The 19,309-nt window shown below is 44.2% G+C and overlaps 1 protein-coding gene across 1 annotated transcript in view; it reads left to right on the top strand.

Moving 5' to 3' along the window:
- CNTNAP2 (contactin associated protein 2) overlaps positions 1-19,309 on the top strand; it is an 864,917-nt gene that overhangs the window by 829,539 nt on the left and 16,069 nt on the right. Inside the window, exon 22 of the mRNA XM_074146844.1 lies at positions 17,707-17,937. Coding sequence (XP_074002945.1) covers positions 17,707-17,937 — 231 coding nt within the window. The remainder of the gene's footprint in view (positions 1-17,706; positions 17,938-19,309) is intronic.

The following is a 19,309-nucleotide window of genomic DNA, read 5'->3' on the forward strand; positions in this document are numbered from 1 at the left end:
TAAAAATTGATTCTGGCATGGTCTTTTTCTACTAAATTATTGGTTTATACTTCCAAGAGGTAGAATAAATACCGCTAAACTGCTCCCAGTACTTGGGCCGAGTCACTTAAATGTAGCCTGAGTATCTCTGAACTGCAGCTTGCCGTGCTGAGAGACCTTTCAGCTCTCTCTTAAACTCCAAAAGAGTGCCTTCTTCGCTACCTGTGGCTGAACTGCTGCATGCACAAAGTTCGTGTTGTCTCTGCGAGGATTCTTAAAACCAACCACCCACCAGTTAGAGAATCCTCTAATTTACTAATTATTTTTTCATTATAAAAATGAGCGGGTTCATGCAGTACTTGTGGGGCCCAAGGAAGCTCTCGGAGGGTTTTCTGTGTCGAATGCTCAGGCAGACCAGGACGTCGTGTGCCCGTGCAGAACAGGACCCAGTTTTATTGCATCAAAGCTGACTTGGTTCAGAACAACCAAAGGTAAAAGACAGACCTCAGTAAAATTACGATGGCAGCTGGTTTACAGGTCTCAAATTGCCACCTCCTCAGAAATGCATAGATTGTATGTACTGTCAATGTCAGTTTTGTTCAATAAAGTCCTCAATTTTGCATCCCTGTATAATAAACCCAAACAGGGAGAAGCCCTTCAGTCAAGTATTTACTGCTGCTGCTATTTTCTCGCAGAAAAGATCAGCCGTGCTGAGTTTCTAGTCAAGAGGTGAGCCTCGCAGAATTTTAATTATATGATCGTTTTGTGGTGATTCAGTGAGGAAAGCACCCGCTGGTGGCTGCAGTGGTGTTAACGAAATGCTATGGCAAACACTCTTCAAGATACGTCCTTACTGATACAGCACAAACCAGAGGTGAAGGAAACAGATCAAATTAAAGAATCACAGAATCACAGAATCACAGAGGTTGGAAGGGACCTTTTAAGATCATCTAGTCCAACCAATGAAAAAAAAAAAAAAAAAAAAAAACCACAACACAAAAAAACAAAAACAAAACCACCACACACCACACCACCCAACACTAATCCATATTCCCAAGCACTATGTCAACTCCTCTCTTGAATACCTCCAGGGATGGTGCCTCAACCACCTCCCTGGGCAGCCCATTCCAATGCCTGACAACCCTTTCAGTAAAGAAATATTTCCTAATATCCAACCTGAACTTCCCCTGGCGCAACTTGAAGCCATTGCCCCTTGTCCTATCATCTGTAACTTGGGAGAAGAGACCGACCCCCGCCTCTCTACAGCCTCCTTTCAGGGAGTTGTAGAGAGCGAGAAGGTCTCCCCTCAGTCTCCTCTTCCCCAGACTGAACAACCCCAGCTCCCTCAGCCTCTCCTCACAAGACTTGTGCTCCAGACCCCTCACCAGCTTCGTTGCCCTTCTCTGGACCTGCTCCAGCCCCTCAATGTCTTTCCTGTGGTAGGGGGCCCAAAGCTGGACGCAGTACTCGAGGTGGGGTCTCACCAGTGCCGAGTACAGGGGGACGATCACCTCTCGGGTCCTACTCACCACACTGTTCTTGATACAGGCCAGGATGCTGTTGGCCTTTTTGGCCACCTGGGCACACTGCATGTGTGGGGGGCATTTGTAAAAGTGCAAACACTTGCAATACCCCCCCCCGCCCCCCGAAAAAAATATAATTCACACTTTAAACTGTGTTTCCAATGAGTGGTCTCCTTTTAACACACACACACACACACACAAAAAAAAGATAGAACAAAAAAGCCTGTGAGAATATGTAGGCAATACTGTGAGGAATCCAGTACTGCTGCTCTAAAAACGTGGAGAGGAGAAGCTACTGCTTTTCTTCTGGAATAGATCTAAAACCGCTCTAAGGTGCTGCGGAGATGGGTATTTCTCTGCAGTGAGAGCTGAATGATTCAGCAGTGACCTTGTGAGAGTTTTGCTGTTCTGGACAATATAGAGACCTCCAGGATGGGGGCAGGACACTGAAATTGTGAGTTGAATTGCTGCAGCTGAATGCAACACCACGCCTGCTGAACAAAGGGCTCAGATGAGGTCCTGCTGATGAGCACCATCATCTCTTGCTTGAATTCTGGAGTGACAGGTCTTATGATCTGAAACTCTGGTTCCACGTTTCCTCCATCCTGGTTCCTCCTAGATCACTTATTCCCATTACGGCACTCTTCTGGTAAAGCACGAATTTTTTTGGCTTTACTCGCTTGCTTCTGCTCCTCACTGGAGAAAAAGCTGAGCAGGCCCACGTAACAATCTGTCCCCTGGCCAGGGCATTTTGTTGGCTGCAGCGATACGTTCGGTGTGAGTCAGCGCTGGCAGCATCCTTCCCCCAGAGCTGTGCAGCATCTGCATCCCCGCCGGAGCCAACACACAGCGTGGGTAGCAGCGAGATGAGCAGCGGAGAAGCAACGGCCAAGGCCAGCCATCCCGCAGGAGCTGTAGCCTGCGCTGCTGTTGGCTCTTCAGAGGTTATGCCAATCCCCAAGTTGTACCTGCTCCTTCTGCCTTCCTCCCCTCCTCTCCAGCACCAGGCACACTCTCCCTTTGGCAGCACGGGCCATGGAGCAGCGATGAGGGGAGGAAGGTGCAGCTGGGAGAGGAGGAGAGAGCCAGCAGGTACTTGTCAGTCTGAAGAGGGGAGAGGAGGAAGAGGTGGTCTAACCATCTCCGGCTGTTGTGTTGGGAATTGGCTATTTCAGCCCCTGCTTTTCCCAGTGCCCTGCAGGCAGGCTGCTGCCTCCTTTCTTTCGTATCAAAACCGAACAAGTGAAGTTGTCTCAGTAATTTTGACTTTTCAGAAACCATTCTATTGAAGGTTCATAGATTCATAGATTGGTCCAGGCCGGAAGGGACCTCCAAAGGTCATCTAGTCCGACCTCCCCGCAGTCAGCAGGGACACCCCCAACTAGACCAGGTTGCCCAGGGCCTCGTCGAGCTTCACCTTGAATATCTCAAGGGAAGGGGCCTCAACCACCTCCCTGGGCAACCCGTTCCAGTGTTCCACCACCCTCACGGTAAAGAATTTTTTCCTAATATCCAATCTAAATCTCCCCTTCTCCAGCTTAAAACCATTGCCCCTCGTCCTGTCACTGCAGGCCTTTGGAAACAGACCCTCCCCAGCCTTCCTGTAGCCCCCCTCAGGTACTGGAAGGCCGCTATGAGGTCTCCCCGGAGCCTCCTTTTCTCCAAGTCGAACAACCCCAGCTCCCTCAGCCTGTCCTCATAGGAGAGGTGCTCCAGCCCCCTGATCATTTTGGTGGCCCTCCTCTGGACCCGCTCCATCAGGTCCATGTCCTTTCTATATTGAGGGCTCCAGACCTGCACACAGTGCTCCAGGTGAGGTCTCACCAGAGCAGAGCAAAGTGGCAGAATCACCTCTCTGGATCTGCTGGCAACACTTCTTTTGATGCAGCCCAGGATGGGATTGGCCTTCTGGGCTGTGAGAGCACATTGCCTGCTCATGTCCAGCTTCTCGTCCATCAGCACCCCCAAGTCCCTTTCCTCAGGGCTGCTTTCTAACACCTCATCCCCCAGGCTGTATTTATACTGAGGATTGTTTCTTCCCAGGTGCAGAATCCTGCACTTGCTTTTGTTGAACCTCATGAGGTTCAACTGGGCCCACCTCTCCAGCCTGTCCAGGTCCCCCTGAATGACATCCCGTCCCTCCGGTGTCGGAAATTTGGCTTTCCACGCCCTTGTATGTGAGTAAATTACAAGCTAAAGTATTTGAACTCTACCTTTTAAAAAACTCACCAAATACCAAAATAACCTTCAGCTATTAAAAAAAAACAAAAAAACCAAAAAAACCCAAAAAAAACCAAAACAGCTACCTGGCTGCTTTTCGGCAGAGAACGGCTTCTTAACAGTATCGGCTCTTGAGCAGCGTCTTCTACGAAGATGATCTCAAACCTTTAATTCCCCTTTAGCACTAAAAAAAACCCCCAAAAACCACAAAAAAAAAAAACCTAAAAGCAAACTAAAAAAAAAAACCCAAACCAAACAAAAACCCAAACCAACAAAGGCACGGCTGAAAGGCAAAGGGGGTGGCCGAGCCAGACCTGTACCTTTCCCCCTGGCTGCGGGCAGCTTGCGGCTCTCACCGCGGAGCGGCGGGGCCCCGGCGCCTCCCCGCAGCGGCGTCACCGAGGCGGGGAGACAGGGGCCGGGAGGCTGCACGCCCGCCGCCGGCTGCCCCGCTCCGCTCCGCTCCCCCCGCCCGCTCCCGCGTCGGATCCAGTCCGTGTATTCCCCTCCCCGCTCCGCCCGCACGCCGCGGCGCTCCCGCAGCCGGCAGGTCTGGGGAGGAGGCTCCGCTCCCCACCGCTCCCCGCCGCTGCCCCGCGGCTCCCGGGCGGGTAGGGCCGGGAGGACGGCAGGTAGTCTGGATGGGGGGAATGGAATGGAGGGAGGGATGGATGGATGGATGGAGGGAGGGAGGGGGAAGGCTTGCCCTGCGAGGCGGGGGGACGCGACAGCCCGCGGGGTTGCTCCTGCCGGGGCACCCCAGGCGGGGCTTGGGGCACTCGTGTGATGAGCTGGCGTCAGTTCTCAGCCTGGGCGGGCGGGCGGGTCGAGGTCTCCGCGGCGTGTGGCCACACGCCGCGGAGACCTCGACCCGCCCGCCCGCCCTTGCCGGTGGTGGTGGGGCGAACGATGTGCCTGGGGCTCAGTTTAATGGGGGAGCTGGGAGGGAAGAGAGAGGGGCGGCTCAAGAAGGGCAATCTGATTTAGGCTCATCTTCTGGTGCTGATGCTGCCACCCACCTGTAAGTTTTTGTTCATTTTTATACGAACTGGTTGTAAAAGAAGCAAGTTAATGAGCAGTCCTGTTAGACATGTCTGCTTTCCAGTCCAGCTGATGTGACGCCGAGTGCTTAATCTAGTACAAGATTTAAGGAAAAAAAAAGCAAATGACAGTATTTCTTGAACTAACTTAATGTACTGCTTTAATGTATCTCTCTGCTAGAGCAAGCATAACGAGATGCCGTAATTCTAATCTTTTTTATATTTATTGGAGCTTGGTCGGAGGTTTCCCTGTCCCTCCAAAGAAATCCATTAGGTTTGAGATTAGAAACACCCAAAGCTCGGTTTCAGTATTTGGGTGGGAGCACTTGCTGCAGTTTGTTAACAAAGCCATCGTACTGCAAATTGCATTGTACCCTTAGAGTCTACTCCAGAATATCGTTCAATGCCTGCATGTAATAATAATAATAATCATTATTATTATAATGATAAAGCATGTTGGTAGTGCATAGTTTGATTTAGGTCAGCTGTAAGAGTTGAGTTTACACCATCTAATGAGATGCAGAGGTAGTCGGTGAGTTAGTCCTTGCATGTTGCCTGGTCCTGTTCTTCCATCATCCCTCCACACGCCCAGCTCTGTCTGTCTTTTTGTCAAAATGTCTGTTATTGTTACCTACTGAGTAAGACTGTGGATGAGCAGATCATAGAAATTGCAAAAATATGCACGCTGAGGATGCCTGGCATGCAATATTCTGCATCTGATCTGAAAACCAGTAAAGGTCTGGTCAAGCTATGTATTAAACCCAAGATTGGTGGGACTGGAAAAGGTAGTATGCTTCCTTACTGTTTCTCATGGAGTGAGATTTGTTCGCTGCCATCGAACCACTCTTCTTTCTTTCATCCCCAGTGTATCTGTTGAACGAGGGAGCATTTTTGGTTTCCAGATCGCAGTGTAATGCTTTTACATTTCATTCTTTATGGAATCGTGGTTTCCACTGCCTAGAGGTGGTGAGGGTCTTCTGCAGGGCTTTGCCACTCTAACTAAAGTGCATGAAGGCTTCTTTTAAGCCAGTGGTTGAGAGCACTCTTTTTAGGTGATGTAGTTGCTCTACTCGAATCTTGATACAGTGCAGTCCTATAATGGTGGGGGTGTGCAGTGCTTTCCACAACATGAGAAGTTCAGACACTCAGTTACCTCGCCAGGCGTTAAAATGAGCTGCAGGAGGTTGATTGTCCCAGAGCAAGTGGTTCAGCACTGGAACTCACTGGCGTGGGATGCCGTGGAGGCCAGAAGCATTAATGATTTCCAAAAAGGTTGGACAACTTCACGGGAGACGGTTCTGCTAAATATAAAAGCCAAGAGCTGGGGTTGTTCAGCCTGGAGAAGAGAAGGCTCCGGGGAGACCTTATAACAGCCTATCAATACCTGAAGGGAGCCTACAGAAGAGCTGAAGAGGGACTCTTTGTCAGGAAGAGTGGTGACAGGACAAGGGGCAATGGTTTTAAATTGGAAGAGAAGAGATTTAGATTAGATATAAGGAAGAAATTCTTTACAGTGAGGGTGGTGAGGCACTGGAACAGGTTGCCCAGGGAAGTTGTGGATGCCCCATCCCTGGAGGTGTTCAAGGCCAGGCTGGATGGGGCTTTGAGCAACCTGGTCTGGTGGGAGGTGTCCCTGCCCATGGCAGGGGGGTTGGAACTAGATGATCTTTGAGGTCCTTTCCAACTCTAGCCATTCTATGATTCTAAGATGCAGACTTCATCTCAGAAAGGTTTAAAGCCCGTGTTTATGAGAAGCTGAAAAGGTATTCTGGCAGAGGATTATTTTACGTGCCCCATGCTGTTATACTATTTTTGAATCATCTACTGTCAGTCACCTGTTTTTTGAAGAGAGAACAATGAACTAGATAAGTCAATCTATCTAAAGTGGCTGTTAAATTTTTATGATAATTTTATATTGTGCATCTAATAGCAATACATTTCAGGAGTGAATTTATTGCACATAAGCATCTTCCAGCAGAGGAAATACAAAAGAGCATTTCACATGTGCATACTTGTGACAAAGAAAAGAAGCAAAAGCCTTTAGCGTTTCTTGGATCAACCCCATCATTGACTTTGAGACGTAATAGAGACTGTTCAAATATAAATTGCTCAGCTTCAAGTTGTGAAGCATACAATACTGGAAAAAAAGCATAAAAGAAATTGCTTCTAAGAAATGAAATTGATTCTTTTTTTTTCCTGCATTGTCCTACAGTATTTTTCCAATTGTTAAATGGTATTTTTCAGTACTACATATAGATTGGTATTGTCTATACAAAAAGTAGAGCTTTTGCTCTGAGAAAAAATAAATTCTGAATAAGTAAAGCAAACAGAATGAAAATGTTGAAAGAAAAGTGACCTATTAAGTTGTAGCATTCTCATCCTTGCTGGCATTCTGCTTTTCGTTTGCGTGCTGTTTTCAGGCTTTTGATAACTGAATTAAAATTATCACTACTTAGAAAGGTCATTGCTAGTTCAGAATGTGCCAGTGTGCAAACCTTCTGAAAAAAGTCAGTTCCCAAAAAACTTTGGGATAAATTGGACCTGAATTTCAACATTGCAGGTGCAGTAGCTGTGGATTTCTTTTGAATTAAATAAATAAGAAAAATTGTGTGGGACTGATTAAGAAGTTTTGTCTTTATGATACTAACATCCCTGTTAGTGGTTTCTTAACAAACAGATTGCAGATCCTTACCTTTATAATAAAAAATAAAAACCCCAAAACTTTTAAGAACACTGAAGGTTAATGTGAGGTGTACATGATATATGAAGAAAAATAATGCATTACTGCAAAATCATTTCCCAGTTTTAGTTTCATACCATGAATTTTCTTCAAATGGTTTTTCTAGCTTTTTCACCATCTCCAAGTAAGACAGTAGGAAAGCAAGAGAGGAGGGAGGCAAAAGAGGGAATTTCAGCCTGCCTGCTCTTTGATGAGACTGCAGTTTTGTTAAGATATTTGAGGCTGGTGATATAGAACGAAGTGTAGTGTGAGGACATTTGCAAATAATCATAGAAGGGTATCCATTAAACCACAAAGTAACAATCAGACTGAAATGATATTATTTTAATGTAGTTTTAACAAAAGCACAGTATAACTAAACACACTGGAGTTTGGCCAAGACGTGTTACGTTTGACTACAGGCTACAAGAGTCTTATTTGATTATTTATTTCTTTTCTGGCCTGCGGAACATTTGTTGAGTTATGGTTCAGCCAGCCTCTGTAAGATATAAAAGCACATTTAGGCAAACCATATGAATGAAACTGCGTATTTCTGTTGCATAGTGATGCTACCTCTATCTCTGTTACGTCCTTCTCTAAGATTTATGAAAGATGCTGTGAAGATTATTTATACGAGCATAAATTAGAATGGGCATATACATCTTGCTGGAATACAGTGTCCCAGCCAATTCTAAGCATGCTTTGTCTGTGGTGACAACGTTTACTTTTTTGTAGTGATATCTATGATGATAAAATTACTCAGTTATTTTGTCATTCATTTAGATTTGTGGGTTGCTTGTGGGTTTTTTTTAAAGAAATTCTGGCTGTAGAATTTTTTCTCCTCCCCCATCATCTGCTTCCTCTCGCTCTGCTAGAGCCTGCCTGCAGACAAAAAGTAGATGAAACATTTAATTCTTTGTTGTGGATGAAACACCTGGTGGTGGCTCTCCTTCTGCTGCCCTCCACCCATGATCCCATTGCTCTTGCATCATGTGAAGAGGATAAAGGATGAGGTAGAAAAAAAAAAAAAAAAAAAGATTGTTCTTGAAGCTAACTGTGAGATAACTGTTATGCAGTTTGGCCTTGAAACCTGCTGATGTCTGCAGCCTGGGTTACATCACTGGATACTGACCACTTTGCTTCTCAGTCAGAAGATTTCCATTAGCCCTCGGGAGGGTTTGCAGTCAAAGTACGTGGCACAGCCTGACTGGACAATATGAGCGTGTCCTGTTCTGTCAGCTCAGGCTATCATCTAGGTGGGTGTCCTTTGTCTTTAGCTCTCCTTAGGTTTGGGATTCCTGCTTTAAACAACAGGCTGAGCTTTTTACCGCCGGTACCCGGAGAGAATGATTAGTTGTCTAGAGGAGAAATAAAATGTTACACAAGTTTATGAAATGACCGTACCACTCACAGTTGGTTACAAAGGGTAATGCACGGTGAGGTCACTCTTCCTCCAAACCCGTGGGGACTTTGGTCCCACTGGCACAGAGCTGACTGTTCGCTCCCGTTGAGGTTCTGCCCCCAGGGGAGCGCTTCTCGGGGACCACTCTTCAGTGGGAACATTTGGAGACTTCTGCCAACATCAGGACTTCCAGTTGATGTCGGCTTGTTAGGCACCACTCCTTGGCATCAGAAGGGTCTCTAGAAACTTGGTATTTCTTCGCTTTTGCCCTGATTTTGCATTGTTCCATTACCCTTGGGAGAGCTTTCCTTTTTTATCAATGGAAATGTACGATCTGTTCTTCCACTAGTGACCTTTACAAAGTCATTAGAAGTTTGTGGAATGTTTAAAAAAACTGTTTCATGTTATTTTCACATTTAAAAGCAATGCCCATACCTTTTTCACTTAGATCTCAAAACATCTCAAGCGAGACACACCTTGACTGGAGGGCAGGGGGAATTCTCTATGTCCTGCTAAGAGGCAGTGTAACCTTGACTGGTTCAAGGTCACACAGTGACTCGATAGCACCATGTGAAGAATAATACTTGTTTCCTTGAAAGAGCGATGCTCACTTTTACTGTTGGCCTTAGTTTTGTGGAGTTTTACAAGGCAATTACTAAGCATCGCTTAATTCCCTTTTCGTTAAAAGGCAGTGTGAATTCCTAAATAATAACTGTTGTTGGCTACACATGAAATTTTAAACTGGAAAATTCCAGGAAATCATACATCCAGTATGAAATCTTGAAGCATTCAATAACTATACCATCAATACAGAAAAAAAATCCAAGTTATTGTTCTCAAACCCTTTTCGTTTGTGGCAATGTGAAACCAGGCCTCTGTCAAATAACATCTCCGTTTCATAGCGTTCTCCACAGACCCTTTTTTGACTGAGGAGCTGCAGCCCAGCACTGGTCTTTATTATTTCTGCAATAATGGGACTCTGATAGGAGTACAGTTCACATTGATGATTTACTATCTGCATGACAGCGTGACCTGAAAGCTGTAGCTCCTCTGCCGGAGGCTGGGTTTTGGGCACGTTCCAGGCCCACAGTGCAGCTCTCAGGCCAGCTCAGGTTCTCTAATCCTGTGTATTTTTCACCTGGTTCAATCATTTCCAGCTTGCGCGGAAAGTATCAGAAAAATTTAATACAGAAATGGCCTTTGTTTCGGCAATGCTGATAAAGCTGCTGCTGCAACTGAAATATGCACTAAGCTGTTACAGTCTTCATAAGTAATTTTTCTTTTCTTGCGCTGTGGATAAGGCCATTTCTTAAGTGTCAGGCAGCAAATGAGAGCGCTGTGTGTTTGCTGTGCAGCGCTGTCGGTTGGCGCTGCTGGGTTAGTGTTACTGCCTTTGGTTTCTGGCACGGTGCTTCATACACCACAAATAGCATCTTCTCCATGTTTCAGTGGGTGGTCAGGGAGTTTGTCAGTCTAGATATAAACTGTCTAAACAAAATTATTCCGTACAAGCTATAATTTCTTATAAAAGAAAACCATAAAAGTAACATGAAGTTAGAAAGAAAAGGTTAAAATAGCCACGGAAGGACCACGTCACACAATAGGGCCATACTGTGGGCAGTACCTGAAGGCTCTGGAAAGCAATCGGGTGTAGACGTGTCTGAAGGTACCTGACTTAAGGATCTGATCAAGGGTCCCAGGGCAAAGGGGACGGAAAGTCTCTCGCAACATGTGCCAGAAGAGGGAGTGACGGGATGGCTCTCCCAGCCCCATGGGGGCTGGAGGCCACCTCGCAGCTTCTCACCGCGTTTACTCCATCCCCGCAGGCCCCTCCGCATCATAAGTGCATTAGCGGGACAGGAAAGGGACATGTGGGGAGGCATTCAGATATCACCTGCCCCTTGCAGGCCGGTGGACTGAAAAAGCGTGTCTGCTATGTGTGATTTCAGTTTTCACATAAAGAGGAATTGATAGTCTTTTGCACTTGGGTCCTGTGAAGCCCAAGTCCCTGTTGTCAGCGGTCGCTCGCCCCATCACTGTCCCCAGCACCCCCTGTAACACGTTCTCCTTAAACGAGCATCGTGTTCGGCCGGTGCCGGTGTCCGCAGAACAGTATGCGCTAGCTCAGATTTGAGTAACGGAGGAAATAACGGTTCCTGTTGTTTTGTACTCTGGTTGTACCACTGGGTTCAGTACTCGGTTTGTACCACTTACTGTACCGCCACGGAGACTGACATTAAAAGCCAAGGAAGCGTGAGCACCGTGGGAAGTATTTACAGTACCTTAGTTCAGCGCCCGTCTATGCCTTGCGGTTTTACATTAACTGCAGTTCATTAAACATTGTTCTGGGAGTTTGGCTTCTTTGCTTTGTGCTGCAGGTGTTTGGCAGATCTGATACCATATGTGGTATCTACACAGTTAAGTGGTATTAATATGTTTTTTTTATAGAAATTGTTGATCTTAGGACAGAGAAGATATAAACAGCCAGTAAGCAAGCAGGGGCATGATCTCCATACTGGAGGATGTTCATCAGAAGACCCAGGCGATGTGTCAGAACGCAATTTTCCCTTAGTCTGGTGTTATCCTCCTTTTGGCTGTACAGTAGTTGCTACTGACATGGACTTTTCAGCCCTGTGGCTTTGGTCTAGCACATATATACCACCCCAAGTAGGCTCTCCCTATGACTGTGTACTGTATGTGATTCAAGCTAAGTTATGTATTCTCTCACTTTTTTTATGCCACACCAGTACTCGGGTATCGGCATGTGTCAGGGTTCGACGTTGCATTGAACTCCTCCATCTAGACATCAAATACTGCAAATAAGAGAAAGTGCTTTAGTAATCTCAGTGGGCTGTGACTTCTTGAAATCAATAGCTTTCTTTCAGCAGAATTTAAACTGCTTTCTATTATGTGGAGCCTGACGCAGTAACACAGAGATGCTTAAGATGCCAATTGGGCTGATCTTTGAGCAGCAGGTAATGTAACAAGGTATTTTTCTGAATACAGGGGACATGAGAGCACATGGTGCTTTTATTTTGAAGAGAAAATCTATCGCTAAGGTTGACCCAAAAGCCATTAGTGGTTCATTTAATTGAATTGGTGAATTCACCGGTGCAGTCTATTAAAATACTATATAGAGATAATTTAGGCTCAATTTAGTACAACTAGCTGAAGGGTTATAGAGATTTATAACGGATTACCTTCTATCTACCCACTGAGTGGATGCTTAATCTTAAGTCAAATAGCAGAGCATCCCGGTTGTTCAGCCAGAAATACCGCCCTGTGCCAAAGCTGGACTTCTCCCACTACCGATATGGCTACTATCCAGAATCATTAAGCTGTTGTATTTCTGGGCGTAAATGGGCACATATGAATAGGTCATTGTCTTAAATCCAAACAGCTGGATTTTTCACCATTTTCAAAGCAAAACTCAAATGATGTCTTGCGTAAAACTGTGTAAGAAAGAGTCTTTAGTAAATTGAACTGAAAGGGCTTTGGTTGTGCTGCTGAGACTTTCCTTTGTTTAAAAGGCATCTTTCATCACAGCCAAAATCACTCCAGTATATAGTATCTTTCTTCTCCCTGTCCTGCGATGTGCTACTTCGGGCAGAGCTGTCCCACTGTCAAAGAAGAAAGAAGAGCTAGATGGCTATAACATTTACTGAGAGTCTTGCTCTGCTAAAAGTACCCTTAGCTGTGCATTATTTCTATTTTGAAGGGCATCACTGGAAAATTCCAAGGGAATTCATAACAGGATATTTATTACATACATTGTTTTGTGTACCCACAATCCGTACTTCAAGTTCTGTTACATTTCCTTCCTAATGGAACATAATTCACAATAAATAGACGCCTTGATCCTCTCTGTGTGCATTGATCACTATGCAAGGTTCAGAATTTATTATAACTTTCTGTATTGATCTGCATCTCGGAGCCCTATAAAGAAAAAGAATGCGCAGGTGAGCTAGAATAGAAAAGATACTCAGCAAAGATATTCAGCACATATGTTTAATAAAAACGGGTTTTTTAGGTTTACAAAGTTTTGCAGTGGGAGTGTTTCTCTCTTCTCTCAGGACTGACCCTCTCTCCTCTCCCTCTTTCCGAGGTCAGTGAATAACACAGTCCAAGGCTGTCTTTCCAGGTGTGGCACAGCGCTGTGCTGGACTGTACGGCTTTGTGCCGCAGAGCCTCGTGTACTTGGAGTCATTCTGGGATCCTCACATGGGGAGGATTACGTAAACAGAAAGCATTTCTGTTTCATCTGTCAAAAACCTGCTCAGGGCTGTGGGACCAATTACATCTTTTTTTCTTCTGCTAAATCAGGCTGTCATTCTTTAGTCTTTCTAAGTGATGCTACAAGAATGTATAAAAAATAAGTGGTAGAATTAAGTGGAGCTGGACCTCTCCAGCAGTGCTATAGCTTTTGGTGCTATTAGAAGCACCAGGGCCCATTGAGCTACTCTGTAAATCTTTCACTGATGGATATGGAAAGTAGAGAAGGGAGAGAAACAGAAGATAACTGTATTTGGCAAAATGTCTACTGCTGCAAGTAGTTCGTTGGATGCATGCTGACTAGGTCAACTTTGGTAATAATCTGAACCAAATTGTTTATTTGTTTTTCTTGTAATGGTGCCTAGGCAGGAGCTCCAACTCTGCATCTACAGGTAGTGTAGTAAGGGCAAAAAGTCTTAAAAAACAGATAACCTAATTACACTGATTAGTATTGATATGTGCTATGTATATGTTTGTTATTTATACACAGGTCCAGACCCATTTTTTTCCTCTATACAATTTATTTTGGCTTGTTTTCTTCTAGAGTTATAAAATGATGAATTTCAACTTGTTGTGTACTCATTAATTGTTCCTCCTATCATAAGCATCCTTGAAAATAGATGTTCTTCACATCTTTTCACCTAGGTGGAAAAGAGCTTCTCCAGTAGTAGCACATAATTTTCAATAGAAAAATAGTACTATTTTAATCACTACGTGGCATGTTTCTGCCATAACTGTGGGAAATCAAAACAAGTAACTGAGGATTAAATGCTTGTATCTTTTTTCACTGTTAAAGAAATAACAAAGCATAAATAACAAGTCATTGATGTCGAGTATATATTCCGTGAATGATAACATGCAAGATGTGGGGCAACATCTGTGAGGTTCTTAGTATACTGCTCACTAGCTATAGACAGTTTTAAAATGTTAAGTCATCTGGGTAGGCGGTTGCATAATTATTGTGTGAATGTTTAGTGTTAGGGATTTGTATACTGCAGTGCATTTGTGGTAGAATGGGTTCACCTGAACGGTCTCTGTCTTGTAATGATGGTCTTCAGCAGGTTATATGGTCAAGGGAGCAAATGGTTAAAACCAGCTGAAGTTAAAAAAGGTCTTTAAGTGGTATTTTTGGAAGTCTTTTGGAATGACTTGGAAAAGAAATGCTTGTGGGTAGGGTGCCAGCAGAAGATTGCTGCATCAGACCTGAAAGCAATAATACTAATGTTGCTATTAGGTAATGATAATACTATAAACTATGATACTTACATGACTATATAATACTATATATATAATGCTTATATGACTTTGCACTAGCTTATATGCTGAAAATTAGAACAATGCTAAGTAGTTGCGTTGTACATTTCCCGTTATTTTAAATAATGTGATTGTCATCTTTGCTTTTTCTCCCTCCTTTGTTATAGGGAGAAAATTGAATTTTAGTCATGACAACAAAGGCCTATTTCATTATATAATCATTACACTCTCCAGGGATGGGTTTATAGCAAGCTCAAACACACAGGGAAGCAAAGTATAATGGCCTGACATCAGAGAGTATTGGTGTGTTGAGCCCCATGGGATGCGCATGGGAAGGAACATGTTCGCAGTCACAGAAGTCGATCCATCTCGTTTTAGCACGGATGCAATGCGAGCTGGTGGTAAATTTGCATGAGTCAACCATCATTTGGGGAAAGTTTTGAACAAAAATACGGGTCTTCAGCAAGGTGCCGTGTTAGGATTTTTTGAGTTTTTTTTTCCTTTAATTCTTTCAGGTTCTAGTATTCTTCACTTATTATTCATGAAGTTAGAGAAGAATGGTGCTGAAGCTGCTAAAGTAGCACAATCATATTCATGGATTTTTGTTCTTGTCATTTCGGATTGTGAGTGGGAGGCTATTTGCATTCCCGCATGAAATTCCACAGAATATATAAAAATATAAATAAAAGGTAATCACTAAACTGTTATTGACAATGGTTACAGTGCTTAAAGAGAAATATGTTCTTCTAACTGTTTCTTAGATTATAAGGATTACTCAAAATTGCAGCTATTCACTGACTATACCATGAATATTTTATTGAAGTAAGAGACAGTGAATATTGTGGTCAGGTGGGAACCTTGTCTGAGTGATATGGTCTACAAGTAGCATTCAAATGCATGAACTCTGCCTTTTGTACAGGTTTTCTACTAACTGTGGAAAGTGTGCATGCACGTGGGAGTTTTTTACTTATTATCAAATTTTTGAAGGAGGTGATACTAACTGCTCGATCAAGCCACCTCCTTAAAGGAGAGCTGGATGAAGGACTCACGTGACTAATACGATTTAAACGTATTTAAGTTAGTCTCTCACCGAGTCCTGAGCGTGCTTCCACTTTGTCACAGGTGACAGTCACTGCACACTGACAGCTGGTGAAATGTGGCTGTGATATTGATACAGGATGGATAAGCACTAGCAGAGAAAGGAGGCTTATCGTTCTAATATGGTTGCAAAGACAGAAAAGGTACAGCTTAGTCCTGTGTGAAAACCAGTAAGTTGTTTTAATTGTGCCCAAGATTTGTCCAGTTACCCCCAGTTTTCCCCCACTTCATGTTTAATTTGTAAAACCAAAAAATAAAGCACATTTGAAGTGCCCTGCCTGGTTTGTAGCCTTGAAACGCCTCGTATGTATCCCTGATGTTAAACCATCGGTAATCTTTGGAATAGCACTGACATGGGTGTCATGGTAGTTTTTAGGGAACACGGACAGCAGCCCAGAGCTCATATAATTGATCCTGGTTTGATTAGAACTGAACACAGAAAGGTTTGTAATGCGTTAGAACTGAACATGCAAAAGGTTTGTAACGCGTTTTCTAGTAACTCTGATTTGATTTTTTTTGGTAGCAAAACTAAAACCAAGATGTGCTTTTGTTCCCAGCTCTTGCCCAAACTCTTACAATAAAACTCGGTTTCCCACTTTTTTCTCACACCTCTCAGGAGAACCTTCTCTGCCCCACCCATTTTCCTTTCTTTCTTTTTTTTAATGACGTGATCTTGTGATTTATAGACATAATTTCTTTCCAGAAACACCATTTTTCAAACCCTTATCATTGTTTCTATCTGAAAAGCTTGCCTTTGAACAACCTGGGGCCGCTCCCTGTGCTCTGTCCCTGGGATACCATCTTTCTTTGCTCAGCTCAGTATTTTCCAATAGTATTGGCACTATTTTCCAATGACTTCAAAGGCCGGCCATTGACTCCTGTCCCTGCCAACCCAGAGGAAGGCCGTTTGAAGCATCTCTGCTGCTCTCTGGTACAGCACAAACAGGACGCTGCCACATTGTCATTTTCGTTTATGTTGTGCTACCACAGAAGAAAGGAAGCCAAATTCCTCACTGTAAATGTAATGTAAATACTACATTGGACACTGCAGTGAAGCTTTGAAATGCTAATAAGGCAGCCAGCTGATGAAGAGTGCTGGTTTTGTTTTGGTGGTGACTCAGGCAACAAGTCCTGGCAGAAAGAAAGCAGCCACCAGTGGCCTGCCGGTTCCTGCCTGCCAGTTCCTGAGCAGTAAAGGCATGTGCCAGGTTTTCTGACTACCATTTTGGGATCGGTTTAACCGGTGTTTTAGAAGGGAGGAAGCTACTCAGGCTTGTGTGGAGGGTGGGTGTTTCAGAAAGCAGTGGCGGAGCTCACTCATGGCGGCCAGCTGCCCTGTCAGCCCACGGCAGCCGGGTGCGGAATGGCCAGTGTAGGCCCTGTCATGGAGGCACAGAATCTTCCTGGTTGGAAGGGACCTTTGAGATCATCGAGTCCAACCATACACCAAAAAAAAACCAAAACCACCCTACAATCTCGGGCACTAGAGCATGCCCTGAAGTGCCACGTCTACACGTTTCTTAAATACCTCCAGGGATGGCAACTCCACCACCTCCCTGGGCAGGCTGTTCCAGTGCCTGACCGCTCTCTCTGTAAAGTCATTCTTCCTAATATCTAATCTAAACTTCGCCTGCCCCAACTTCAGACCATTTACCTCCTACCAATGTGGGGGAAAGAAGGAGGCTGTAGAGGGATGGTTTTCCACCTCGGGCTGAAGGGACGCATGATCTCCTGGCGAAGGGACGTGTGGTCTCGTGGTGAGGAGGAGCGGGAGTGAACGGGAGTAGTGCTGGCCCACCGAGAGGGCCAGGGTGAAGGAAGGGGCATCTCTCGCAGCAGCAACTTCAGGTGGGAGGAGAGATCCTGGCGATGACTGTCCCTCTGCCTTCTCTTTCACCACCTTTTCTTGGGGAAGGGACTTTTTTTTTCCTGGCCTTTTGTTCTCTGATGACTCCTTCATGCCGGCCTTTCATTTTAATGATAGCATAGCTGTGAAACCGAGTCACATCAAGGCCTGGAGGTTTCCATCTGTAATGAAATGTAAAAAAACCTGGCAGGGTCTGACACGTTTCAGTCTCCTGAGAGAGAGACTTGGGAACTGAGCCCTGGGAATCAAGTGTTCAGACCAACCATCCTTTCCAAAGCAGTAAATTGTTTTGATTAGTCTTTTTTTTTTTTTTTTCCCTTAATTTCACATAGAAATTGGGAAGATTGACCAAGATATATATAAATACAACACCCCAGGATTCACTGGCTGCCTATCAAGAGTACAGTTCAACCAGATTGCTCCACTGAAAGCAGCTCTGAGACCAACCAACTCCTCCTCTCACGTCCACATCCAAGGAGAACTGGTGGAATCCAACTGCGGAGCTTCTCCACTCACCATCCCACCAATGTCGGCAGCTACTGACCCATGGCACTTAGACTCAGGTAAGCTGGGGTGCATGCCTTGTTAGCTTGGCCAGGAGCTTAGAGAAGAATTATGCCCACCCTCCTCTGTAAGAAAAAACAAACCGGAGTGGACGTGATTGATAGATGACTGTAGGACTGTAATCATGGTAGGAAATGCAAAGCTGGAATGACAGAGATTTGCCACCACTTCTAAATGCAGTTGCATGATATTTTCTTTGCCTCTTTTTTTAATATTCTGCTTTATTTTTCTTTTCCATAAGGCTTACACTGTTTGAATATTGAGTTTTGACTTAGCTGCTGTGATAGCATTTTCTCTGTGGTATTAGGTACGTAGTCAGCAAAAGGTTGCAAATACAAATAAATAAGGTACAGTAGCATTTCTTATGCTGTATTCCTAATAAGTGAATATATTGGAGTCAGCTTCATACAAAAAAGGTAAGTCTAATTTTAGCCTTACATATATTTATATGAAATGCTGAATTGTTTTCTGAGATGTCTGCTTTCCTTAGGCCATGTTTAATGGGAAATCCCATTAGTCATGATGGCATTCATCTCATGCTGAAAATGCTGGAAAGCCAAAACAATTTGCTGATCCCAGCAATCCCATCCTGCTTTGTGACTGACAGTCTCTGAGAGTATACGTTGTGCCTAACTTTAGAGGTGGTGTTTTGTCTCTTGCTTCTTGAGTGTCAGGTGAATACTTCTAAAAAAAAAGTCTCTTCCCTTCAGGTTTATAGGGTCAGGTGTACGTTGGCCCCTCTCTTGTATTTTGTCCTCATTCTGATTTCACTTGTAATGGTGTAAATTAGAACCTGTCATGGCAAAGCCAATGGGTTTACAGTAGTATAAAATGCTAGAGGAAAAACCACATCCATAATGATTTTGATACCGATTAGTCTTTGCCAGATGTGTTTGGGGATGCATCCATCTGCCAGTTTTTATATGAGAGACAAGGTATATATGTCTTTCTTAGAAGTATGTGCCAAGGTCATACCTTTGGGTTTGGGATTTTTTATTTTCTTGCAATGTCAAAGAACTCCTGGCAGCATTTCCTTTCAGCTCTTCTTCAGTAGAGAAATAGAACAGATGTTTGTAAGGAGAGGTAGCTATTTCAGGGCTGAGGGTCCCAAACATTGATACAAGCAGTATCATGCTCTAAAACCTGTCATTCCCTCCTTGCTGCCCTGACATTGTAAGATTTCGGTATGTCTCTGCTGTTTATAACATGCCATCTCCTATTTGAATTTTTTCATCACAAATGAGTAGTCCCTTTCTTCTCTGAAATTAATAGGTCAGTTTGTACCTGAAAGTTATCTTCCGTGCTCCATTTTCTATAAAAGCACATTTCCTGAAGGATACCTCACTGGCTCATGTCTTTAAAACGTGTGCC

This window comes from Numenius arquata, chromosome 4 (genome assembly GCF_964106895.1).
Source record: "Numenius arquata chromosome 4, bNumArq3.hap1.1, whole genome shotgun sequence".
In the NCBI taxonomy this organism is placed as follows: Eukaryota; Metazoa; Chordata; class Aves; order Charadriiformes; family Scolopacidae; genus Numenius; species Numenius arquata.